At 39.0% G+C, this 13968-nt stretch overlaps 1 protein-coding gene across 2 annotated transcripts in view; it reads left to right on the top strand.

Annotated features, from left to right (window-relative positions):
- The window catches only part of LOC126471018 (dymeclin), a 168600-nt gene that overhangs the window by 82577 nt on the left and 72055 nt on the right, over positions 1–13968 (top strand). For both annotated transcript variants that reach the window (XM_050099079.1, XM_050099078.1), the window contains exons 6-7: positions 954–1093; positions 5953–6165. In XM_050099079.1, the coding sequence (XP_049955036.1) occupies positions 954–1093; positions 5953–6165 (353 nt within the window). The remainder of the gene's footprint in view (positions 1–953; positions 1094–5952; positions 6166–13968) is intronic.

Raw genomic sequence — 13968 nt, 5'->3', positions numbered from 1 at the left:
TCTAGAAAAAAATTAACTACTCTATTACTGCTGCTGCTGCTGCTGCTACTACTACTACTACTACTACTACTACACTAATACCAAGTGAGCTGGCACAGTGATTAGCACACTGGACTTACAGTTTGGAGGACAGCAGTTCAAATTCACCTCTGGCCATCCAGATTTTGGTCTTCCATGATTTCGCTGAATTGCTCCATCTCTGATGTCGTTGTTGACATGTTGTTAAACCCTTCCTGCCTTTTTCCACCACAAATATTTGACATGATTACTTGCGAAAAACAAAAACAAAAATTCACATGTCCACTAGTAAACTCAGTGAAAACTGAATACTAGACAGTGAGCAGAATTTTCCAAAAGTTTTTTTATACAGCCATTTTACAAGAAACAGCAAGAAATACTGGTCAAAAATTAATGACAGACTACAATGCACAAACAAATTTGTAGCTTTCACTTCTACTCCAACCACGAACTACTCGTAACAAAATGTAAACCCAGCTAAAAGACTTTGATGCAAGGCATAAACACACTCACAGATAACAGCTATTAGAAGCAATAACAGCACAAGATAGTTAAAGATGAATGTAAACCCACATAATAAATTACTTTTAGAGCCAGTATTTTCACAACTCTTAAAAAAGTATTTTTAACCTCAAATTATTTAAAAACTGGAGAGCAATTTGAGTAGCAGTCCACCACTTATGCTATTAGTGCATATTTCAGTAAAGTTACTGCTACTGTGGCTCAAACACATTAATGATAATCATCATAAGCCTCTTACTGAGCAAAATTACATCAAGATGACAACTACTGAGAGTGTGTCAACCACTTTTGTTGAACTATTGATATGTTACTACATTAGATGAATCGTACCCAGTGATCACACTAAATAGTGAACATTAAATCTAATATGAAGGTGTGCTTACCATATTGTATGCCATACTCCTGTGTTGTAGGAGCCTGATGCAAGGTCGATACTCAATCCATGCACCACTGCTGGTCAAGAAACTTCTTCAGCACTTCATAAATCAAGAAAAAGCACCTCCTGGTCTGTACAACTTATCTGGTGGAGGTAGCCTGGTTGTCACTCTAGCATGTAAGTGTGTACTGTGCTTCATATTAAATATATGTTGTTCAGCAACAGAATGCTGAGTTTGCAGTTTTATGCAGCAACTTTATCTTCATTTGTGTGTGTGTGTGTGTGTGTGTGTGTGAGAGAGAGAGAGAGAGAGAGAGAGAGAGACTATAAAGTGTTTATGCTGTGATCTGCATAATTTAAGCTGCATGAATGGAAGAAGGTGTTATTGTGTTTTCTTTGAACTTTGGTATTCAGGGTACTATGTTGAAAAGAAACATCCCTGGTTAATGCTAACTGCAAGATCCATTGAAAAAGAATTTGAGACCCCAGCTTGGATGGAAAGAGTAACTTGTCACACTGTTTAGTTTTTTACAGTATAATTCAAATTTAGAACTTTCTTATTTTACAAAAATAACGCAGTAAGATCCCCTTCATTATAATGCTCCTGAAAGACTGGTTTTAGAATAGTTTAACATTATGGTGATATATTATCAGATTTGAGGAAAAAGCCACTTTTCAGATTCATTGCAATTTTCAGATGCAACAGGTAGCTGTGTCTTAATACTGCAGGAGCTCACAGACCAGCAGAATGTAATTCTTAATGAAAAATTTAAATTGTTGTTTCATCTTGAAAGAATCAACTCATCATTTGAATTAAGCATTTTAGACAAACCACAGACTAGTTGATTTGGGCTAATTCCTCCTCTAAAAGAAGAGGCTTGTGTCATTTTTAGCCTTGCTTTCTTGTAAGCTATGGATATTTGTTATGGATTGAATAGGAATGTTGGTATGAACCCTCAAAACCAGATCATTCCCTTATAGTGGTAAATGTGGGGCTAAAGTTATTTTCATGTATTATAATGAGAGGTGAAAAAACTAGAGGTTTTGTATGATAGCAAATAGTTCATTGGTTTTGGTATTCATTTTCGTAGCTTTTTTTTTTTTTTTTTTTTTTAAATGAAAGAGGCTTGTTAGTCATGAGTTTACAGTCCGACATTTAATTGCAGTGTCCATAGGATTATGCAGAAAAAATGCTGTTTCTTGAAGGTAGATGAAAAGGCATGTCAGATATTATTTATTGTTAATACCTCTAGTAGTACTGGTGTGCTGTTTAACTTTAGGCTCTGTGTGGTAATGCTGTGAAGTTTTCCTGAAATTAATTTTGCCTCAGATAGTGCACTGAGCAGACAGTTCTGGTAGAACTAGATCAGTATTGCAATGTTTGCGTCAGTGTGCCACTTCAGAAAATTAGAAACCATTGCCTCGTACCACCTTTTGACATTATATTTCAATATTGTAGATTTGTAATGCTCTTGAGAGTCTGTAACTTTCTTCTTTCATATGAATTCACAGAATTTTCAACCTTTGTTCTTCACCCCTTGACTGAAAAAATGGTCATGTCTGCAAGGTCACTCACCCTGAAAACTTCTTATATAATTTCAGTGTTACACCCACTCTGTATTGTGCTGCTCATTTCTGCACCTTGTGAAGAAGCAGTTGTACCACAGGTCAGCTTCAGAGTTTATCCCCTATCTTTTCAGCTCTGATACTCCATATTAATGGTCAGAAAAGTGTCATACATGCACTGTACCACATGCTTTTCAGTAGTTCCATCTCTTTTTTCAGGTCTGCAGTAGTCTACGTAATCTCCCAGGCATGACCTCAGTCTCAAGATTTTTACTGGACAATGAAAATTGGCAGAATGCTGCTGCATGACATAAGTACCCTGCTTGTTGGTTTGTGAGGTAACAGGCAGATAGACAATCTCTCGCCCATTTTATAGTAATTTTAATTATTCTGCTTTCTCAGTTATTTTTCCAGAGTCTTCATGTAGCTGCATTTCAGCTTAGTTGTTTTTGGATGAAACAGCTTGTTTAAGAAACAAAAATACCATATAATTCCTATCAAGTTTAACTGAGAGCAATAAGAGAATTGTAAAAACTGAAACAGCACAAAATGTTGTCAGTTGACAGCTTGCTAAATAAAGCAAGTTGAAAGAACACAGCAGAAGTGGCACACTGATGTTTTGCGACACAAAATAAAGAAATGGTGTCGAAGAGGTGTGTGTGTGTGTGTGTGTGTGTGGGAGAGAGAGAGAGAGAGAGAGAGAGAGAGAGAGAGAGAGAGAGAGAGAGAGAGAGGTATCTATTGTATTTTACAGACTGTCAGATGCAACTTAATTTTTAAGAAGTTTTTTAAAAATTACATTGTAATCATTTTTATTATTAGAGTGCAAAGCCAGACTAAAAAAAAATCTTAGTTTATAAAAATGAACTGACCATTAAAATCCCTGAAAACTGTCATCAGAACTTACCTTCTTCTTTTTCTTCTTCTTCTTCATCATCATCATCCTGTTTGTTTGTAAGATGGTCTTCCCTGCCATTTAGAGTGTTACTTGTGCCACAGTTCATGAAATATTTAACAACTCTCACTCTAGACCATGACTGTTTTATCCACTTACACGCCTGTTTGATTGTAGATCATTTTAAAACTCCCTGCACGGTGAATTCATGTTTGGTTTCATTCCTCATCCATTTGTTCAATTCCTCTCTCATATACACTTTAAATGGTTTATTTATTGAGACATCAAGAGGTTACAGTTGTGAAGTAAGTCCTCCTGCAATAACAGCAAGCTCTGTATTTTCCTGTCTCAATTTCCCTTTCACAGAATTTTACAAATGACTGCTAAACTCATCTAGCACAAGAAGAGAACTCTTCTTCGATAAAGCACCTTTACTTCTCTCCCAAACACTGTTAATCCACAATTTCGTACCAGCTTCATCCATTCAACCCATGTCACGTACATGAACAACACCTGGCAATATTTTAGAAGGTTTTGGCATGTTTTGTGCTTCAAAATGATCATTTGATTAAGTTTAGTACCATCAGCATAACATAAAAGGACAACAGTGTAGTATAGTTAGAGTTTTAGCGCCTTTCATGACAACAGTTCTGTTTCTCGGCACATCAAATGCCAGAGGAGTTTCATCCCTATTCACTATCTGACTTAGTTCTACACTGGTTTTATTTCGATGTTAAATAATAAAGTGATGGAAAGATAATATTTTCTCTTCATTTTAAGATATATTTTGGTTTTGGTCCACATGTTAAGTCCATGACACTTCATAATCCTGTAACACCAACCAACACCACCCTTAAAGTCTGTTAAGTTCCACTGTAGTGCTAGCTTCTGAGTGTGTATTTGAATAATTTTTGTATTAATTCCAATGCCATTTTGATGTTGTCATTGAATACATTCAGTACGTTATCGTCTAGTTTCGGCCATTTTGCATTCAGTTCTCTATTTGCAAATTTAGTCTTCCTCATTTTTTTCAGTTCTTCTTTACTAGCCTGCCAATTGCTAATGGTTTTTTCTGTTGGTGGAGGGCCAAAATGCTGCTCATCTGCTCTGTTTCCATGTTATGCATATGCTACTACTTTCAATTTATAGCCCACATCATATAAATACGTTTTATTTTGTTTCCACTATGAAACTAGATACTAACAAAAATATTGTAGTGTTACCAAAAATATATCACTTTCAATTTAAGTCCACTGGCACTTGAGGCTGCAATGACTCATCGTAGGCTAGACAGTGTTCTGGTTTTGTGATGGCAGGGTGGAAGGGAGACTGTGTTAGCAAGCTTATGAATCACTGCAACTCATGTTTATCGCATTGGTGCACTGCTGCTGCCAGTTGAATCCAGTGTTAGCAGATAGATGTAGGTTTCCCATGGCATCGAGCATATGACCATTTTTAAGACTGGCAGAAATTTTAAATGAGATACTGGACATTTTTATATTAATTTCGAAGAAGAAGGTGCATCTTATAGTCTGTAATATACCTTCTGCACAAATGAAGATGGAAACATGGGGTGAATTTTAACTTACATGCCAAACTACAAAGTTTTCATTTGCCATTCAGAAATGTTCATCGTGCACATCAAACATCCAGATGGTAGTCAAGCTAATGCCATACTTTTCTGAGCATGTATGGAACAGCTGCATTCACTGGTTTTTGTAGTTCCCCCAAAGTTATTGGGAGGGGAGTCACATGGAAAATGATGTTCACAACTGCCCCCAAAAAATATGTTCTACTGTGAAATAATGCAATCTTGCAGGCCAGTGTTGCAATGCAAGATCCATACAATTCTTACATTGTAGGAGGTCCAGTGCCATACTTTTCTCGAAAATCGTGGTGTACCATTCATTTCGGCTAAACACACTGTGGGCAATGAATGAGCAAACTAACTATGCCAGGAGACAACATGCACCTGCAACTTACAACTGGTACCAAAGTAGACATGTAGTTTCGATGTGTGCGTGTTAAAATTCATCCCAAGTTTCTGTATTTATTTGTGTATAAGACGGAGTCTTCTGAAATTGACTGAATCTTTATGAAACACCCTGTATATAATGGTAGAAATTCATCACTGAATAGTGGAGATTTAGACTTACGAGATTTTGGCCTGCAGATGGGCACTAGAAAAAGGCTGATCAGCAGGTGAGCTACTCGAGAATGTAATTGGTCAGAGAGTTAATAAACATCCAGTCTCTCCCTCCCTCCCTCACTCCCTCCCTCCCTCCCACTCCCACCCCCCACCACCCCCTCCTCTGCTCCTCAGCACAGTGGGTTGGGTTGGCTTAGCTTGCATAGTTGGCCCACAATGCTGGGAGTCAGTGGTTCAGTGCACATTGTGCATTTGCATATATCTACTGCACAAAAACTACTTCATTTAGTTAGTAATGATCTATCCTCATAATTATTTTGTAACTTGGGTTTTCCATTGCAGTATAAATGTAATGAAGTAACATTTTAGAACAGAATATGGCTATGATGAATCAAACTATTTAATAATTTTTTTCTTATCTTGCAGCTGAATTGTGGAATATGATTACCTGGGGTTTGTCACGGGCATCATCCAGCAGTGAAAATGCTGAGACAGCAGTAGCTAAACAAGCTGATATTGGAGCACCTTTAGCAAATCAGTCTGTGCTGCTCATTCTTGTGTTAGCCAATCACTGCACTAGTGATAAAAATCTTCATAATCCCTACCGCCAAGCCTTATTTTCATTCAGCAACTCGGAAGGTAAGAAATGAGCTATACTAATATCTGTTGCATGACTTGTGAACTTGCCTCCTGTGTGAGTGGTATTCAGTTGTAAGAATTTCGTGTGACAACAATAATGTAAAATTCAGGATAGTATGTATAGTTGTAGGTGATCCTGATGACTGGTCATCTTCAAATTGAAATTGAAGTTATTTGTGCTGTACATTCTAGGCTATGTAGTGGACCTTCTAAGTGCACTCAGCTGGTATATAGTACAGTGCATTAAATTTAGTTCTGGCTAAATAACGCATTTTTTATTCAGTTTGTAACTATTCTGGCTTCAAATGGGCATAATTATTATCCCATTGTAACAGCACAGGCTATAATATTCCGTAAATAAGTTTTCCCGATATATCAAATACTTCAGTTCCAGTTGCCATTTAATTATGAATGCAGGAAACCAACACTTAGTGGTGTCATAGTCACATTACTTCATTTTAGTGTTAGAAGACTATATACAATTGCTGATATACATGTTACACACCTTTACCTATAACTCGTTAATGGTCCTTACGAGCTGTAGGATTTAAATCACAGTCAATCATATATTTTTATTTCACTACTCAACAAATGTTAACCCCATTCTGTTGAGTAAGCATATCATCTCATGATTTGCCTATATTTTAACATAATTATTGCTATTTCACAGTACTGTCCAATACTGCAGCGTATTCCATAGCCCCTGCTTCTAACAACTTCCATCTACTAGTGTATGTAGTGGTTGCTAGTACTATGTTCAGCGTGGACTCTTAATGTTGAACATAGCCCCTCTCACTGTGTAATTCTTTTCTGGACAGTTCATACATTTTTATGTTGTCCTTATCACTACTACAAAAGTGATTCAGAAGGTTGCACAAATTGAGAGAGCTGATAAGGGATTCTAAATACACAGCTGGGAGAAAAATTAGTTCACTTTTTCAGAGATTTACAATTTATTGTTGCAACAGTACATATGGAGCTCATGAAATGATTACATTTAGAGAACAGTAGGACAAGCAGTTCTGTGGTACCAGATATCGAAGCACGCTGAAAAACCCATATTAGTACGTGTGTTGCCTCCACAGGTGGCAATGCAGGTGCTGACTCTGGCATCCAGTCGATCGTACAGGTGGTGTATACAATCCTGGGATACTTTATGTCACGCCTGTTCAACGTGTTTGCATAGTTTTGTAAGAGTTGTTGGTTCACAAGTTGCACGAGTCACTTCTCATCCCATCATATCCCACATGTAATCAATTCGAGACAAATCCAGAGATTGTGCTGGTCAGGGAAGTTTCTGAACGCGTTGCAGAGCACATCGAGTTTCACGGACAGTGTATGGGTGAGCATTATCCTGTCGGAGAAACACACCACCTTCCTGTTGCAAGAATGTGTCCAACAACATTCTACATGTACTGAAGCTGATTAACGTCCCATTCAGAAACACTAAAGTTGAACGAGAGTTGTAGCTTATTGTACCCCAGACCATAATGCATGGGTGGGATCAGTGTGTCTTGGACAAATGTACTCTACGAGACAGCGGTCACCAGGTCTACAGTGTACACCTCAACAACCATCACTTGTGTGCAGGCAGAATCTGCTTTCATTGCTGAAGGCCATGGTGCACCATTCCATCCTCCAAGTGATCCTGTGATAGCACCAGTCAAGCCGTGCACATTGATACTGTGGCGTTAGTGGAAGTTAGGCTAGAGGTGTGCTTGCCCATAGTCCCACTGCAAATAACTGATTTGCAACAATTCGTGTTGACACATCTGGGCTCACAAGCCCTCTTATCTGTGCTGTGGCAGCTGTATGATCTGCCACTACTGCCCTTACAGTACAACGATCCTGTTGGGCATCTGTGCTGTGTGGACATCCAGAACCTTGTCTATGGGTGTGAGACTGTTCATGTGGTCCTGATACCAGCACTGTCGCACAATTCACGCAGCATGTCCAACTTATGTGGCAATTCTCCAGAAGGACCATCCCGCCAGCTCAGAAACCCTTAATTTGACCCCGTTTCAAATTCGCTCAGTTGGCTGTAGGAAGCACGAGTGTGCCTCCATTGCATGGTTGCCTGCTTACTTCACATGTTTGCACCATACAGAGCCTTCTGGCTTCAGCATTCTCTATTAAAGGCACCCTGGTAGCTATGCCACTACCCTATCTGTTGGCAGATGACATTGAAACCATTGTCAGTACAACCTCCCCTCCCCCCCCCCCCCCCCCCCCCCCCCCGTCATTTTACAACTACTTTGAAGTAAAAACTTATGGAAGTAATCCTGAGAAAGTGGTGGAAGCTTTGAAATGTCAGGAACAACAAGTGCGACCCAAGCACACACACCTTAACTTCAGCGAAGGCGATATATTGTTTACTCAACAATGTTGTACATTACATATAGCATTCAAGATGGCAACCACCTCAGTCAGCTCAGGCATAATAGTTTCACAGAAAACGTTGACTCTCTCTTCCAAGTACACCAGGCACCCGAAAAACTTCTTCAGACACTGCAGGTATCCTGGTGAGAAATGTTTCTTTGTCAAGAACTGGTATCACGTACATGAGCATAAAAGAGAAATCAAGAGGTGGCAGATCCCATAAAATGAAGACTTACCTGCTGAGACCATTCCCAGTGGCAAAACTGGGATCTATGCAAACTACTTTCAATATGTGTCTTTTTAAGACTAGACAAGTGACACAGTGTGCATTTGGAATAGTGAACAGTTAATGGAGATTGCTGTAACAGAGTGTTAAAATTGATAAGTGTGACAATGCTGCCATTATACTCAAATGTGTATGTGGGTGATACATCACCATATTTGACTAGGAGGGTGAAGAACCAGAGACTACATTTATTTTGAAACTAACACACTCAACCAATTACCACACTGTAAGTGCAGTGTATTCCATCAGAGATAAATTTTATGGCATTTTTTGTGCTCGGGGAAGTGCACAAATTCAAACTGTTTGAGTACTTTAGAGAATACTAGTTACATTTTTGCTTTTAAATAGAGTTTCTAGATTTTTTAAAACAGTTTTATTGATTGCACAGTATATGTCACTTGCCACATCTATACTAATAACTTACTCTATACTTTAGAACGGTTGTGTCTGTCTGGACACGCCAATCTCCAAAACTACTTGACTAATTTTCATGGGGTTTTCATGGGTACTTGAGCTCAGCTTGGGGCAACATGAAGGCTTTATTTGATGAAAATTGGATTACAAAAATTAATTTAAAGTTGTAGGAGGCTATTTAGCTTAGTAGTTTGAATGTTTACCTTAGTGTTGGTGTAGTATACCAAAGAACCAGTAGATTGCGCTATTAGTTTTTTTACGTCAGTGACAAAAGTATTTTCAGACATTTATGTCAGTGCCAAAATTGAGTGCTGCAACGTTATCATTATGAATACAAAGTACCATTGAATTTACTTGGCTGAAATGTACAGATGTACTGACTTTACTTTGTATATTAAAATCTTAATGGAATTGTTTTGCTTCTTTTGATAGATTTCATTTATATTTGAATTCTTGGTTGACAAAAATGAATTTATTGACAAAGTGATCCTATAAGGGTTCAGTTTTTACCAATTGAGGAATGGAACCATAAAAAGTGGCAGTATGCAAAAGCCCTTCTTTAACTTTTGTTGCAAAGCATGGGCATGTAGCTAATATTCAATAAATCTGATCACACAGTATTATGTTTTTGCTTTGTTATGATCAGCAATTCCACTTAGCTTCTACACTCTTATCCTCTGCAACTTTTAACCATAGTTTCCTGTGTAAGTCATGGTGGTGATGTCTCTTGTCTTGCATATTTCACAGTGACCTGGTCTCATTACAAGACTTATAAGCATCTCCAAGTCGACAGAAGTGTGAAACACACGCAGGCACTTGCTTGCACCAACTACGTCAGACCAATTCAGATTCACTAGGATCCATCCATCAGCCATCCCTGTGTGGCCAACTTGGTTGTGTGCAGTGGACGCATGCCAATGTCTTGGGATTAGTCGGCTGCCTGTGCTCGTATACGACTGTCCAAACAGTTGGACAAATATGGTTCCAGTGGATGTTCACATGAAATGTAGACTTCATTTAGGTTTATATTTACTGATCCCTCAGTTCTAAAACCACTATCAGATGTCTGTTGAAATTTATGAAGTTTTAGGGCTCCCTCAAATATTGTTTTCTGGTTAAACCCAATCACCAGCACCATCACCTTCACTGTCATAAGGGGGTCCATACAGCAAGCTGAGTTGGATATTTTTGGACGATTTGCGTCTACCTATTTTTGTCTCGGCAGACTTTCTCCCTCAACACAACAGCCCATGTGACCCCTTCCCTTTCAGGGGCTTTATTTGTTTGGTTCGGCAACCTCTTTCTTGGATGTCCAACATGATGTTCATCATGACATGTTCCTTTCCAAGTACTAAAGGGAAATCAGTTAGGCTGTCTCCATTTAATACGTCCAAACCACTTCAGTTTTGCTTATTCAGCTTTTCCTTCATGGTTACTTCTACTTGCAGGTCTTTCTTTATGTACCAGGTTCTGATCTTCTCTCTCCCAGTCTTTTGTAAAGCAGACCTAAGGAATTTCATTTTAACAAACTTGTAGTTGACTTTCATGTCTCTATGTTAGGACTCAGCTCTACAGACTATAGGACATGATGGACACAAGGAAAGTTTTGAACAAGGGTTGCTTATCTCTCACAAGAATGTCATTGTCCACAACAAGTCTTCATACTAGATCGAAGAATTTAGATCATTTGGTTACCATGTTCAGAACCTCTAGATAGGCACTCCCATCACTTGCCTTTCACATTCTCCATCCAAAAATAGCTTTTGTGGAGTGGGTACTCCAGTAATTCACATTGACAGTGTCTTGTTTTTGCACACAGTTAACTTGAATTCTTTGAACTTTGTGTACCTCAGATTCTACTTCTTCTATACATCCATGTTGATTGCATCCCAAATTCAGGCATCATATGCAATTGTAATAACATTAGGTCTTTCCTTTCCCCTTCTTTGATGTCCTTTATTATATTATACATGAGTGTGCCGAAGAGTAATGGAACTGCCCTATTGCACACCTACCTTTGTTCGTAACCACATCAATTTTGCATCTCCTATTTGTACACTGATCCCACATTTGCCATACAGCATCCTAATTTTTGTAGTTGCAGAGTTGAGGACAATCTGTATTTCCAAGTAGCCCCGTATGTTATACCTTAATACAATGTCATAAGCATTCTGATAATCTGGGAACATTATTATTGGGTCTTTTCTTTTTGTCCAAAATTTTTCCATTGTTTGTTGAAGTGCAAAAATATGGTAAATTGTTCCTCAGTTAGTCTTAAATTCATGCCTTGTTCTTTAACTTTAGGTTGTAAGATAAATTTCGACCTCTTTTCCAAGATCTTTAGGCAATGTGGTAGAAAGGTGATCTGTCTCTAAGTGGCACAGCAAAAACCAAACACACTACAGAGTTCCAAATAGTGGTGCAACAATGTTGTCATGCTTAATTTGACCCTTATAGAACTTAATAGTGCCATAAGCTGTTGTTGTAGTATTATAAACAAAAAATAAATACTGCTTGTGTTGTATAAGGTCTTACAAACATTCTGGTGGTTTAAGATAGTACCATGTTCTTTCTGACATTAAAATGCCTTCCACGCGACTCCCGGAGTCAATGAGAAAGTGTCAATTTGTTTCCCATTACAAACAAAATTATTTTTAAGTTGAAATTTTATGTGCCCATTTGACAGAGCGCTCCCAAATTAATCTAGTCAGATATTTGTTTTATCAGTATGTATTAACATGGACAGTAAGACATGTAGAATAAACAGCAATTCAACAGTGACTCAGTAGCACTGCATGCATGGCAGTAGCTGTCAGTGTAGAACAGGGTGGTGCTGTCGCTGCTACAGTACTTTGTATTATTAGTGTTACTGTCCCTTTAATACATATTGATAAAACAAGTATTGCCCTAGACTACTCTGGGCTGCTCTATCGAATGGGCATGTAAAATTCCACTTTAAAAATCATCTTGTTCACAACGGTAAACAAACAGACACTTTGCCGGCCGGTGTGGCCGAGTGGTTCTAGGCGCTTCAGTCTGGAACCGCGCAAACGCTACGGTCGCAGGTTCGAATCCTGCCTCGGGCATGGATGTGTGTGGTGTCGTTAGGTTAGTTAGGTTTAAGTAGTTCTAAGTTCTAGGGGACTGATGACCTCAGATGTTGAGTCCCATAGTGCTCAGAGCCATTTGAACCATTTGAGCCAAACAGACACTTTCTGTCAGTACTGGGTGTTAGTGTTTTATCCATCTTCAGCCATGGTTGCTGTGTGTAGAAATAATCATCAGCCAGATGCATAAAAGAAATTTAATTTTTAATCAGTTTCTGGCACTTATTGCCCTTCTTCAGAAAGTTATTTAAGAAAAAAAACCTTGCGCCTGAACACACCATGAAGGCTCAACGGTACCGATCGGCCACTGTGTCATCCTCAGATCATCAGCCCACGGGCGTCACTGAATGCGGATATGGAGGGGCATGTGGTCAGCACACCAGTCTTCCGGCCATATGTCAGCTTACGAGACCAGAGCCGATACTTCTCAATCGAGTAGCTCCTCAGTTTTGCCTCACCAGGGCTGAGTGCACCCTGCTTGCCAACAGTGCTCAGCAGACCGGATGGTCACGCATCCAAGTGCTAGCCCAGCCTAACAGCGCTTAACTTCGATGATCTGACGGAAACCAGTTTTACCACTGCAGCAAGGCCGTTGGCTCAGAAAGTTATAACTATCACATTATTTGTGAGTGTCAACAATAAGATGCATGCAACCTACTGCTGTGGTCATGTGGTTCATAGTGAGTGTATGAAAATGATACTAGAACCACGTGACCACAGCAATGTGTTGCATGCATCTTATTGTCGATACTTGAAAATAATGTAATAGTTAAAACATTCTGAAGAAGGGCAATAAGTGCCTGAAACCGGTTAAGAAATTATATTTCTTTTATGCATCTGGTTGCTGATTATTTCGATAAATACTGAGTGCTGCATGAAAAACTTGATGAGCACTATATGTTTGGGTTGACTCCAGCTTCACGTTGTAAATAAAATAAAATAACTGCTGAAACATCAGAAAAAATGTGCCTGATGACTCTTAGATGGGAGAGACACACACACACACACACACACACACACACAGAGAGAGAGAGAGAGAGAGAGAGAGAGAGAGAGAGAGAGAGATATCGTGTGTGTGTGTGTGTGTGTGTGTGTGTGTGTGTGTGTGTGTGTGTGTGTAAGTAACTAATATATCATCATCATCATCATCATCATCATCATCATTTAAGACTGATTATGCCTTTCAGCGTTCAGTCTGGAGCATAGCCCCCCTTATAAAATTCCTCCATGATCCCCTATTCAGTGCTAATATTGGTGCCTCTTCTGATGTTAAACCTATTACTTCAAAATAATTCTTAACCGAATCCAGGTACCTTCTCCTTGGTCTGCCCCGACTCCTCCTACCGTCTACTGCTGAACCCATGAGTCTCTTGGGTAACCTTGCTTCTCCCATGCGTGTAACATGACCCCACCATCTAAGCCTGTTCGCCCTGACTGCTACATCTATAGAGTTCATTCCCAGTTTTTCTTTGATTTCCTCATTGTGGACACCCTCCTGCCATTGTTCCCATGTACTAGTACCTGCAATCATCCTAGCTACTTTCATATCTGTAACCTCAACCTTATTGATAAGGTAACCTGAATCCACCCAGCTTTCGCTCCCATACAACAAAGTTG

Source organism: Schistocerca serialis, chromosome 3 (genome assembly GCF_023864345.2).
Source record: "Schistocerca serialis cubense isolate TAMUIC-IGC-003099 chromosome 3, iqSchSeri2.2, whole genome shotgun sequence".
Taxonomy (NCBI): Eukaryota; Metazoa; Arthropoda; class Insecta; order Orthoptera; family Acrididae; genus Schistocerca; species Schistocerca serialis.
Note: the sequence above shows the minus strand (reverse complement) of the source record. Positions and strands in the feature narration are given on the sequence as shown.